Genomic DNA, 13,756 nt, shown 5'->3' with positions numbered 1-13,756 from the left:
GGCTTACGACAAGTGAGACCCTACCCTAGGGTCTCGTCGTAAGCCCCGATGGTCGCGATGGTCTCTAACCATCGCGACCATCACCCGAGCGGTCGTTAGAGCTGTGGGTGTTAACCCACAGCCTAACGACCGCAACAGAGGTGGGCGGTCAGGATGCAAGTGGCCGCCCAGTTTCTGAGCGACCGCTTGCATCCTCCGACCGCCTCTGAATGAGGCCCTATATGGGGAAGGTAGTGGGAGTGGCGGCAAATACGTAGGCGTGTCGCAACCATGTTCAGGGAGTCTCAAGCCTGCATCTGTTATCGCGTACACAATACAAATGGCCCCGGCGTCTCAGTAAACACGGCCAATCTGCGCCACCATTGGGTTACTCAGAAGTTCAATTATCGAAGGATCTGCGACCGAAGTTTCGTCTTTGTATGTAGTCGCTTGGATTTACAATTCTGCCTGTGGGCATCTCCATACAAATCCCGGTGGCTGCAACATTTGCATATTTTCACACAGCCGCTGCATGCAAAGACGCAGCAGCTGCGGCAGCATTAGAGTACATCTCTGCAACAGGCCCACAGTCAGCAATGTCAATTATTGTATCTGGTTTATTATGCCACCTTACTAACTGTGCCACAATTTGTCATATAAATGAGAAACACTAAGGGCCTGATTCAGAGCCGGTCGCTATTTGCGGTCGTTCGTTCAACAAAAAGTGGTGGCTATTCAAATGAACCGTTCGCTCTTTGCGGTCTGTTGACGCCTCTATGTCTGAACGAGCGAACAAAACTTGCGGTTGTAATTTTGAAAAAGACGACCCCTGGCCGCTCGCACCATACGTCATGTCCGTCGACCAGCGTATGAACTGCTCGCTATTCTTGGGGCTGGTGTTTGCTACCACAAATTTGCGAGCAGTTCTGGCTATAAAATAACCCAGTGACGTGGTCAATGACGCTTCAGTATTAATTATGCACACCCTTAAAACGCCCGTTTTGACCTTTAAGCATGCCTGCGTTCTGATTTCCACTCCCCGTTTTCAAGCACCTTCCTCTGTTACCACCCACATATGCCTCCTCCTGTCACTCATATTAGCAGGCATTCACTATTTAGCGAACAAACGATTTTCGGCCGCACTGACTGGTTCGCGCATGCGTATAACGATCCGTACACATGCGCAGTTGGGCAAACATCGCTCGGAGCGAGCGAGCGGCCGCTTACGAGCATCTCTGAATCAGGCCCCAAATCCTAATACTCCATACTACATTTTAGCAAACTGTGCACTATAATGCCATAAGGCTGCATTTTAGCAAACTGTGCACCATAATGCCATAAGGATGCATTTTAGCAAACTGTGCACTATAATGCCATATGGCTGCATATTAGCAAGCTGTGCACCATAATGCCATAAGGCTGCATTTTAGCAAACTGTGCACCATAATGCCATAAGGCTGCCCATGGAATGCATATGGAAGACTATGGTACGTGTGAATTCCATATCATGCAAATGTTGGTGAATTCAGTGTAGTAATGATTTGGTGATCTCTGTACCACTGAATGAGGCAATGGATGATGATGTCACACAAGTGATTTCACCAAAGCATGGCACATTCCAGCAGAAACCACAAACCTAAGTAGCTATTAGTCGCCACATCAATGGATTTCTTCCCCCTTGCTTTGGGGGGCTCGGATTTATAAAGAAACTGATCAGGATCAGTATTGGACATTGTTGTCATAAATAGGAGACCTGTATGTATTCAAAATAACAATAAGATAGAGAAAAAGACAAATGGACGATAACAATATTTAAAAAAAAAAGAAAACATACCGTAAATATTGCAATATACAAAGCAGAAAGTCCAAACCTTTTCTTGTTTCAAGTTTTTAAGGGAATTATTTTGATCTTTTATGAAAATATATAAAAGCATATAACTTACAACAGGTATTTATTTGCAATACTGTAAATCATTTAGGAACAAATGATAGTTGAGGCATAAGGCACACAGATCATCATGGCTCATCAATGTCATTTATTCCTACTGCATTGATAGGCTGCTTTGTCATGAATATTGATTCAGGTCACACAATAATGAGTGCCTCCAATTAGCGTAGGTGATAGACCCTTTTGTTATTATTATCTGTTTACTTGGACAAAACCAGAAGTGAGGTCATGGTTACCTAAGTAACTGTTAGCTGGAACAGGTATTAAATCTGGGTTACGTCTTGTTTCACCACCAGTTTCATAAGGGCCATCGTCAAAAATCAACATGTCCTCCAATGTACTATTTTTGTGTTCTGCACGGACAAACCCTGAATGAATGAAATGGGAAATGAAAATAAAAACTGTGACAAATGAACATGACAAATAAAAATTATGACCAAAAAAAAGTCAAATTCATTTAGTAAATGTACAATAAAATGGCTAATGGCAATTAGATATGCATGTTTGGATAGAAAAAAAATTCAACTGTATAAATCTAAAAAATATGATGTAAAAGGGGCAAATTAAAAGGAAAGCCGTACCAGTTATTTCAGGTTTAGAATTTTAAAATCTACAGAAATATTTCAAAATTTTCATAGAAATTCCTGCATAAATTGTGTTGTACATGAGATGTTGCAGGAAGTGCTTGAGAAAGAAGCAAAGGAAAATGATTATTGTTATCATAATTATTTATTTATTAACCGTACATATCATTTTGTATATATAAATATTTGTGAATATCAATATTTGTGTAGATTTAAAACTGTTTGTATTTAGGTAATGTGTGTTTTGGCTATAGCTTTCGTTTTAATTGAAATTAATAATTTAAGAAAATATTCAGTTTCCTAACAATTTAACTATCAAAATGCTTAAAAAATATAAAAGTCATAAAATTATTAAAATGTAGTGTGAAAATTATAAAATAAATCCATTAAAATACTTTAAATGTGACTTAATTAGACGTGTGACTTGATGTACATCTGCCATCTAAACAACCGCACAAAAACAATATCTTAAACAGCGCCTGCCGAATCAGTTGGACATGCTTAGCACACAGAAGATCCAAGGCAAAACGCCCCACATAACAATCGCTAATAATAACTAACATTGCACTGTCCTGTCATCTTCGGTCTCTCAGACAGTCTTGAAATCACTTCTAAATATATCTGATTTTATATATTTTTTTAAAATTTATTTTAAATATAAATGCGTCTTGACTTACATGATTGTTTATCACTATGGGACAAGTGGAGAAGTTGCCCATAGCAACCAATAACATTGTACCTATTATGTTATAGATTAGAATGTACTAGATAAATGTTAACTAGAAGCTGATTGGTTGATATGTGCAACTTCTCCATTTGTCCTCTGTCCAAGGTTTGATATATCTGCCCCCATATGAGATGTTTGGTAAACAGACCAAAAATGCCTCAAGATGGGTCCACAGTCAGGCCAGGGTTTTAAAGTCAATGCCTTGACTATGGAGCATCCTGATCTTACAGTAATCTATTCATCTCTATTCGAGTGAGTGAACCCATGAGTATTAATGTACCAATGCCGAATGCCAATTTGGATGATGTAAATGAACCTCAGGTTGGACATACCACAACTCTGGAAAAATCCTTGTGGGTAGGTATTAATGACTAGGAAAGAATCCTGCACAGGGTGGTGATAGCTGTCAGAGACCAAATACATAGTCACTTACATATTTTGGATTCTTTGTAGAATTTTACCCAAAGAATACACCTGGATAACATCTAATGCTGGGCATACACTATACAAATATCGGGCCGAACCTCTCGATATCAGCGGATCGCCCCGATAGTTGCACTGTGTGTGCGGCTGACCAATGTTAAAATATTTATTGGTCGGGCATTCCGGGTTCGCCCAGCATGCTCGTCCGATGCGATATTCTGAAAGTTAAATGTTGGCCGCATCGGGTACTGTATATGCCCAGCTGCAGCCGACTGACAGACATGTCCCCTATTCCTTCACAGGGAAATGTCTCCTCCCTGGGGGCGGAGCTCAGATATCGGGGCCAATACACTGTGAGATATCTCACAGCGTATACCCGCGATATCGTCAGGCTGGCAGATAAAATGTCTGTCGGTCTGACAGGCATTTTATCTAGCAATGTATGCCCAGCATAAGACATCACAGCCAAACTGACCCAACAGGAATGTTGACAGGTTATTAGGTCTGCACAAAACATAGGTGTCGCTAGTATACGTGCACTATCATAAATGGAGCACAGCTATTCACTCCAATGGATACTTTTGATTTCAGTGCTTGTAGAGCAAAAAAATCCCTGATTCCAGCCAAATGAAGCCTGGCCCTGAGTGGCGTACCCAGAAATGAAATGTGGTAAAGTGGCATACCTTTCCAGTTGTACGTCCCTGGGGCACCAAACACAACATAATGATAGTCTTTTGTAAATGTTGCTGCTACACCTTGCTGACAAGACCCAAATTTCTCATGACCCCTCAGTCGCCCATCACAAAAATTCCACTCTCCTCCGTCCATTTCATCTGAAATAGTGAGGTCCTGACTCAGAACATAGCACCTGCCAGTGATGTCACGGGACTCTTGGGATGAATTCACAAACCTCCTCCTCTCATACCGGTGAGCACAGGTCTAGTGTTAAAATGGGAAAATATTATGGTCAGTACAATGTTACCGTTGAATTGTGTGACTATATATACATATATATATATATTGTATATATAATCAGGCAAAGAAATTAAAAAATTCAATTACATTTCCATTTTTTTAAATTCATGTTCGTTGAAATGTGAAAAAAAATAAAACATTGATATGAACTTCTTTTATTAGAGAGGTGCGTTTGGCGCCATAAGCTTCATTCATAAGTTTTACAGGAGTCTCACGTAACTACATCCTCATCAACTATGCCGGAGGCTTCCTGCTTTCCCCACTCGCCCTCCTCACATCAGGACAGTGGTCCTATCATTTGCAGCTCATAAGAAATTGATTGCGCCACTAAAATTCTAGAACTCAATGGTGGTCACAGGCTCCGTTCAGTTGCTTTTTAATGTGGTTTTGAGACAATAGTTAGTGGCTAAAAAGCACATAGACAATGAATAGGTGTGAATGAATACAATCAAATCAGGTTGGTTGAAATTCACAGCACACCAGCTATGTGAAAAGCAGCATTTATATGTGGTTTATCTCTAATAAGCTGTAACTGCGGCTTCTTCCTGTTCTGTGCAGTCACACCCTTCTCTGCAGTTTAAGGGGCGTCCTGAGTAGAGTGATTTTATCATCCTACCTAGTAGTGCTGATTTAAATGCACAGAAACTCAATTCAGGTGCCTTTTATTCTTTCTAAGCACACAAAAGTGCTTTATTGATTATCTAGAAGTTGATTTCTTAAATGGTGATCTTAAAAAGCAAGGAAAGTCACTATTTGATATATAAATTAAAGTCTGTATATTACAAGGTTACTTAATGTATATTACTAGCTGACATGTTTATAGCTGGCAAAATGTCAGTCATACTTTCTTTACAGCAGGATGTCATGCAATGAGACAGGTGCTTCTGTAACTGAGCAGACAGAGTAATGCGCTGCAGAGAAAACCTATGCAAGGGCTGGGCCAGTGATGTCACAGCAGCCTAAAGGACTGGAGCATACTTGCCTACCCTCCCGATTCAGCCAGGAACCTCCTGAAAATCGAGTGCAGCCCCCACCCGGAAAGGCAGGCAAACCTCCGCGCGGCTGCCAACCCCTACGGACCTCCCCCACGGTTACAATAGAACCCACCGCAGCCAAATTGCATCATCATGACCCCGCCACCTGCTTCACAATGCCGGTAATCTCATGTAGCGGGGGCAAGGCCACGCCCCCTGTTATGCCGACCTGGCTGCTCCCTCAGTCAGAATGTCGGCAAGCATGGACTGGTGTCATATCATTTTGGTGTCTTCAGGTCCAATTAGGACAGTGGGGGTGATACTTTTAGTCAGATGCAGGTTAAACATTGGGTGCCCGATATTTTCCCTCTATGCATGGGTCCGAGACGCCTTGTGCATGCGTCCCAATGTTTACTGCCAGTGGATGCAGATTGAAAATGCATGGAGATCCTTTAGATTTACTATATTTTTCATTACCTTCATATTTTAAATGTCACTTTGAGGCCGTGGCCATATTGCCAGTGAAACCTCATGGGCCAATTTATAGGGGTTACCGAAAGCAACAGCATTATTTACTTGCATGGGAAATCCTATTTCACAGTTATTTTTTAAAGCATAAATGTTCTTTTTTTTTTTTACAATTCCTTAACTGTACTTTTATTTTTACCAAGTAGAACCGAAAGCCCTTGACTCATGCATGCACATAACTAGGCAAACTGGCCTGGCGCATAGTTAAATTAACTTTTACCACTATGGGCCAGCATGACCAGCTGAGTATCGCTAATGGTGCGTACACACTGGGCGATTAAAGTGGACGACTGAACGATAACGATATCGTTATCGTTCAGTCGTCCACTTTATCGTCCATTTTTAACACAAAAAAGATGAACGATGACGACGACGCGCGTTCCCGCGGGTCGTTCGTCATCCTCGTTCATCGGGCTGACATGCAGGCCAACCTGACGACCTCGTCAGGTTGCTGCATGTCAGGGAATGGGTGAGAGAGCCCGGCGCTGAACGATATCGCTAATGATATTGTTCAGCGGCTGTGCTCAATGTCATGAACGACATTGAGCACAGCCTGCCGGGGACACACTAGACGATATCGCTCAGGGAGCATATCGTCTAGTGTGTATGCACCTTTAGTCTCCTAGGCGGGGTTTTGATGAACAACTGCAGCTTCCTTTGATTGGAGTGAGTGTGGTTGCTTCTTTGTTACTGTTCAAAGCAATATTTAGCCTTTGTAAGTAAGAATTAGTGCAAATATATGGAAATGTCAACATTACAAGACACATTTTTCTATCGGAGCAGCTGGCATATAAATTGTAGTTTCCCCTCAACACTCAAAATGAAGGTGTTTTATTTTTTATTTGTTTTATTTTTTCCCCCAAATTTTTTTTTTTCAATTGAAGTCAACAGAAAGAGTGCAGTACAGACTAACACACATATGCCACAAAAGTATATTATATTCACAGCATCAAGGCATCAGTGAAATGGACAAGAATCAACAGAAATCACGTGCAAAATAGACGGTCATCTTGGTCCATTAACACCAACCAATAAACAGCCATATATCATCAGCTTGTGGCATTGAGACAAAGACTTCACCACTATTTTCTCTTTTTCCAACCAGTATAGGAATAATGAAAAAAAAACAAAGAAAATAAATTCAATCGTAACTAAGGAAATAGAGAGATAAAAAAAGGGTGAGAGGGAAGAGAAAAGAAAAAGAAGAGAAATGGGGGTAAGAGGGAAAGAAGAAATGAGCTATGCACGCCCAGGCCCAAGGCCATCACTGTCTTTAAGCGTAGGTAATTGGGGGATCTTGTAGATGTTTGCTTTTTTAATAAATACGTACCACAACTTTGCCTCCTGGTCCTTGACTTTGGACACTAACACCCATCCATTGGTTTTCTTTATTCTCAACTGATAAGTCAACTGAAGAAAAGGGTAGTATCTTTGTTAGATATATTCTTATCCATAAGTCCCAACAGATTAAAAAGCACAATCGAGACACAAATGAACAATGCCACCAATTCTGTCCACACCACATCCAGTGCCACCCAAACCCTGCCCAATTCAGTCTAAACCCTACACTTTTCTGGTTCCACGAACCTGGGCACTCCTGCCATAATAGAGACTGTTGGGAGGTATGGTTTATCCTATACGTACAATTGTTGTACATCAATATAGTGATGACCATCGCCGGCTCTGCTCTTGATGATCAATGGTTTTTCACCATCGGTAACTAACCATCTATGGTGAATGGCCATCAATTGTTAGGCTATGCACATGCACAGACAGGCCCATGCATGCGTATAGCGGGGCCGGCGCTCACCATCATGGATCACCGATCCCATCGATTGTGAAAACATTCACAATCACCATCAGACCATCAATGGCTGCTAACCATCTATGATCGATGACCACCCATACTTCAATAACCACAAGGTTTCATTAATTAATTAAAGGGGATTCCCACTAAGATCTATTTTGGATGTGAAAATTTGAGGAATAATTGCACGAGACATATATATACGGTATGACGTCAAGGTGTCTTATATAAGACATAAAGGTACATTGCAACAGAATGTACCTGATCCTCCTTGTGTTATACAGTGAAGCACATGGATTTGCTGGCCAATAGGGGGTTAAAAGTTACCACCGCCTGAAAGGAGGAGTTAGGAAGATCGGGGGTGGTCTTGAGTGCAGATTAGGAGCCATTGTACCAAACACTTTGCAACAAAAATTTTGCACCCACATAAAAAAAAATATTTTCTGCAGGATTGGTTAGGGTAGATAAAGGGGCGGAAGGTGCAGATTACGGACAGTGAGCCCTATTTTACTGAAGGGTGCACAACTTTTTTTCACCCGCAAAATAACTTTATTTTACTACCTATAAAACACAACAGATTGGATCTCGTCCCATGACTTTTAGTAGCTGGATGCTGTTAACCCACATAATAAAAACATAAAAAAGTACAAAAGTGACACTTTTAATAAAAACAGTCTCAATGGCCCAACACACTACCATGATTAACTGAAGCTGTACTCAGAACAGTATTTTAGGAGACGAACTGAAGATATTAAATAAAGTAAGTGGCCTTAAAGTATTACTAGGATGAGCTGTAAAGTGAAGTTTCGGTCTATCCACTAAACGCATATTCTGGTGGATCCAAAAACAGCTCTATAATCAATTTAGGAGTATCTTCTATACAGAAACAAACACATGAAATGTTAATACTGTTATAATTTGCAGCACATATTGTACTTGTAATTTTATAGTAATAATGTAATTTCTTATAATCACATAGCGATTCTAAGAACTCCACAAAGTTCTCTCAGACTACTGGGAGAGTAGATGACTATTAGAGTTAAGTGAGTGGCACATGGGTTTGATGACACAAATTGAGTCATTGTGGCACCGCCCCTACTGTGCAGTGGGCATCCCATTTGGATCCTGCTGTGCAGTAAACATCCCACCTGGACTTCCCCTCTGAGTGAGTTAGCAAATTTGCTTTTATTACAGCAATAACATATTCTGACTGTAGATAGTAAGGATATCACAGGTCAATAATGATGGAATCTTTGACTTGGTCTGTTACTTTAATAAGATTAAATAAATCCTAGCTTTCAACGAATCTTTTAATTTACTGTCAGGGGTACATTTTAGCTAGCAATACAATATTTATAAATTTTATAATAGTTTCAGGTATACTAAGGGCGGTATCCAATTAGCCCCGGACATTGTTCGGGCGCTAATGGGTCCCTGAAATTGCCAAAAAACTGAGATTTTTTGCAGATTATCCCCGTTTTTCACCGATGTTTTTTTTTTTCACTCTATCCTATAATTTTGAACAAAATAATAGGATATATCTCACGAAAAAAATAGGTTCTGCGATAAGTGTTTTTGCCTTTTTTGGGGTGGAAGAACGGCACTTATCGTGGATTATTTTTCTGGACACATCAGGTCCTGAAAAATATACACGATAAGTGCCGGCGTCGGGTGGCACTTCTGGGCTAATAGTATAGCCCCGCCGCGATCAATTAGCAGCGCTACTTTAGAGCTGCTAATTGGAAACCCCCCTATACTTCTAAACCATCTGCACAAAAGACAATAGTGTTATAATTGGTATAGATTATTATATGAATGGAAGCATAAGTTATAAGCTCACCTGTATTATCGAACACCACCTGTGTGCACGCAGCAGTGGATGTAATATCACAGGAAAATAAACCACCTGTTACGTTGGCTTTCTGAGCGGAAAGAGCTTTTGTTCTAGGTGCACCAACCAACAATCTATAAAAAGAAAGACAATCCAAATTTTATTTTGAACATTCTATATAGTTCACACTACAAGTTGCTTTATATCAAAGAGTTACTAGAAACATTCACAAGTGCATGACGATTTGGAGTTTACCAGTAGATATTTAAGGTGAGATTTTCATCATAAGAGGTTTCGCAGTGTATGCAGCCCCCAAACACTAGAATGCCCAATCATGATGTGAAATTGTGGTTCTGTATTATCGAGCTTGTTAGAGCATGCGTTCAAAAGATGATCACTATCTGCCTGTGGGTGCGGTCATCTTCAGATTGCGCAATAAGGCCCCAGTAAACGTCACTGGCAATTCGGCCCCAGGATCGGCCTTTTTGCACTGGCAACATATGAATTGGTGCTGGCACTCAGGGATGTCCATGTTACGTCTGTCCGGCTTTAATCCTAACACAAATTTATTGTGAAAATAACCAGGCATTTTAAGACCATCGGTATCAGATTATCTGACCCAAATATGACTGATAACAGAGAATAACCTACAATAAGACAGACAAAAATGTTCTAACAATTATATTAAATATCAGGTTATAACAACTGTTGCGTATATGTTTTTTGCATTGTCACAACATTATTATTATTATTTTCTTTCAAATTCCTTTAAAATCAAATTTGGAGTTTAAGTTGAATAGCCCTGTAATACACACAGACCACGCTAATACCGCAAACACATAACATGCACACAGTTGTATTACATCCTTTTTAAAACTAGATTAAAACAAGAACATTGTCACTACAACATACTGATATTAATCTTCATTCTATATTAGCTACTGACAGGGCTGTAACAGGGCACCGCAGGGCAGGGGGCGCTGTTTGGGCCTGTACATTTTCTGTTTATTATCATTCTCACTAGTAGCTTCCTCTTCTTTTATCCCCAGCAACTCCTGACCTCCCCTATCTCTTCCCTGGCCCTTCCCCATGAGGCCATGGCTCTTTTTCAGGTGCGCTATCTTGTGTCCCTATTTAAAAAATGGGGGGGGGGGGGGGGGGCTCCAAAGCTCTCTCTGGCAATGGGCACCAGAAAGTCTAGTTATGGCTCTGGACCCTGATGATTAATGGACAAGGTAGCAACTATAGAGTAATTGAAGCTGAGCGTGGTACAAGAAACCTCCCAGTAATGCAAATGACATCTACGATGTGTGTTTTGACGTGAAGGTCTGATCACAGCTATAGGACAGCACTGACGACTGAAAGTAATAGAGCTAAGTGGTGAAACATAACAATGTTGGAATCATTACAGAAAATGACAGTGAATTAAAATTTCACTTGGTATTTCTGAAAGTGAATGAATGGAAATAATTATACAGACAGTACACAACTTAGGCCATATACTTGTTGGGGCACGAGATTTTTTTTTTTTTTTAAATGGTATTAAAACATTGTAGAAAAAATACCTCAAAAATTTAGAGTTAACTGCTTAGTTTTAAATGCACTGAAACACGGCAAACTCGATAAAATGGAACACGTAAAAAAATAACTACCAATGTGTATGGACTCCGTTCGAACAATAACTTCAGTGTCAAATTCATTCACATGCATTAAGGTAGCGTAGCATTAAAAACACAAGCAATAGGCATATAAATAACATCCAAGGCTCAAGAGTGGTATAGTTACTGAAATTGGATCCACCTTCAAGTGTGTCAAGTGAGTCTTGCTAAAGTGTACGTACATCTGGCACAGTTAATGGCAAATGTACAGGTCATGACGTGTGTGAGCAAATTGGATCTGGCTGATTAGCTATCAGGTTGACTGGTGTAAGATTTAACATTATGCAGACTAAGTACAACAATGGTATGCTGAAAACAACTTGTACATCTGTATAAACCCTAAAGCTGCTGAATCATCCCCAATGATCCCTATGGCTACATGCATTTTCATATAGGGTTTCCCTTGGCCATTTATGTGGAACCCCTTGTAAAACACAATACATGAGCAAGCCCTGAAGAGTATTAGTGTGTTTTCATCAACAAATAGATCTTACTAACTGCTCTGGGTCTTGGTTACATTTGGATATGTCAGTTTTATGACACATAGAATTACGTCATTAGGCTCCGCCTCCTATTCTCTGACCACCGATCCCACCGGGAAGATTCTCCTCACTAGGAAGTGGGCAGGATGCGGGAGAAGTGCCTACTCTTACTGGGGTACGGGGAATAACCCCAAAAATCGCGAGCCTCCTGCAGCATAAAGTCACAGCTGCGATTGCGGCAAAAGCTGCAAGGACGGCTGCAACTGCCTCCGACTCAGGATGAGCTCCATAGTGCTCCAACTTGGCATATGGGGGAGATGTACTAAGCCTTGGAGAGAGATAAAGTACCAACCAATCAGCTCCTGTAATTTTTCAAACTTAGCCTGTAAAGTGATAGGAGCTGACTGGTTGGTACTTTATCTCTCTCCCCTTTATCTCTCTCCAAGGCTTAGTACATCTTAAGCTGGGTACACACTGACAGATACATTGGCCGATCAATTGATCTGCCAATATATCTGCTGGCCGTCGGCCAGTGTGTAGCCGCGATATGTCGGTGAATGTCGGCGAAATATCGCATTGGCTGTGCTGCACAGCCGATGGACAGATAAGTCTGCATACATATCTGTCCATCGGCAAGTGTGTACGGGCGGTATGCAGATCGCCCGTACACACACACAGCGGCAGCTGGGGGAGGGGGGCAGGACACGCCCCCGACATGCCCCCTGGCTGCCGACATCTGCGGGCAGACACAGATGATGGTTGTTTAGTGTGTACGAACAACCATCATCTGCAGATATATCTGTATAGTGTGTACCCACCATTACCCTAGTTGTCATGTTGGATGAATTGCATAAAGTTTTCGCCTCTAGACTGATAACTAGAGCTCACTCTTCTTAAGGTGGGTACACACCTGACAGATACATCTGCGGATCGGGCCGGCCTGGGGGCGGGTAGGGGCGTGGCCTAATAGCGGAACTCGTGGCCACACCTCCTTGAGAGAATAAAACCAGAAACAAAAACATTCGGGTCGCGGCGCTGCGCGCTCGGGAGGGGTGCGCTGTGTGCCCCTCAGCCCAGTGCACAGCCAATGGGGAAGCGATCAGCGTGATCGCTCCCCCCTTTGGCTTAGGAGACTCTCTGGCTGCTGCTTTAGCAGCCTCAGACAGTCTCCCAGTGCAGCCCAGCGTGTGCTGGGCTGCTGTGACCTAAGAGGGATGGGGAGCGGTGCTGGACCCGGGTAATTAGTACCGGCTCGCGGGTCCACCCCCTCTCTCGGCGCCCCTGTGTACAGGCGATCGGCTGATCGCCTGTACACACTTGCCGATGGACAGATATGTCTGCAGACATATCTGTTCATTGGCTGTGCGATATGTCTGTGAACGACGTTGTTGACAGACATATCGTCTGTACACACTGGCCGATGGGGGCACTATCAATTGATCGGCCAATATATCGGCCAGTGTACCCAGCATAACGATTTATAAATATATTTGAATCTCAAGGACAGGTTAATAATTTGCCCTTCACACATAGTTGCTTTTGTCCCTGCAAATGTGATTAACTACAAGGAATTAATTAACACAAGGAGATGAAAGGACCCGAAAAAGTGCAGAAATTCCGCCAGAGGCAGAATTAAATAACTGGTCATTGGAATTTTCTGCCCAAGATAATTGGCACGTTGCGAGATCGCCATAACATAACTATAATACCTATTTACAAACAATCAGAAGCTGAACATATGAACTTGGCTTAAGCTGGGCATACACGGCCAGATAAAATGTCTGTCAGACCGACAAGACATTTTATCTGGCACCCTGCCAGCTGCAGATGTCCGCGTCAT

The 13,756-nt window shown here is 41.8% G+C and overlaps 1 protein-coding gene across 2 annotated transcripts in view; it reads right to left on the bottom strand.

Annotated features, from left to right (window-relative positions):
- ITGA6 (integrin subunit alpha 6) overlaps nt 1-13,756 on the bottom strand; it is a 109,349-nt gene that overhangs the window by 44,537 nt on the left and 51,056 nt on the right. For both annotated transcript variants that reach the window (XM_088471154.1, XM_088471094.1), the window contains exons 2-5: nt 9,786-9,910; nt 7,469-7,548; nt 4,345-4,600; nt 2,164-2,295 (exon numbers count right to left, since the gene is read on the bottom strand). In XM_088471154.1, coding sequence (XP_088327280.1) covers nt 2,164-2,295; nt 4,345-4,600; nt 7,469-7,548; nt 9,786-9,910 — 593 coding nt within the window. The remainder of the gene's footprint in view (nt 1-2,163; nt 2,296-4,344; nt 4,601-7,468; nt 7,549-9,785; nt 9,911-13,756) is intronic.

Source organism: Taudactylus pleione, unplaced genomic scaffold (genome assembly GCF_031769625.1).
Source record: "Taudactylus pleione unplaced genomic scaffold, aTauple2 ptg000004l, whole genome shotgun sequence".
Lineage (NCBI taxonomy): Eukaryota > Metazoa > Chordata > Amphibia > Anura > Myobatrachidae > Taudactylus > Taudactylus pleione.
The sequence above is the reverse complement of the archived record's forward strand: the minus strand, read 5'-3'. Positions and strand labels throughout refer to the sequence as shown.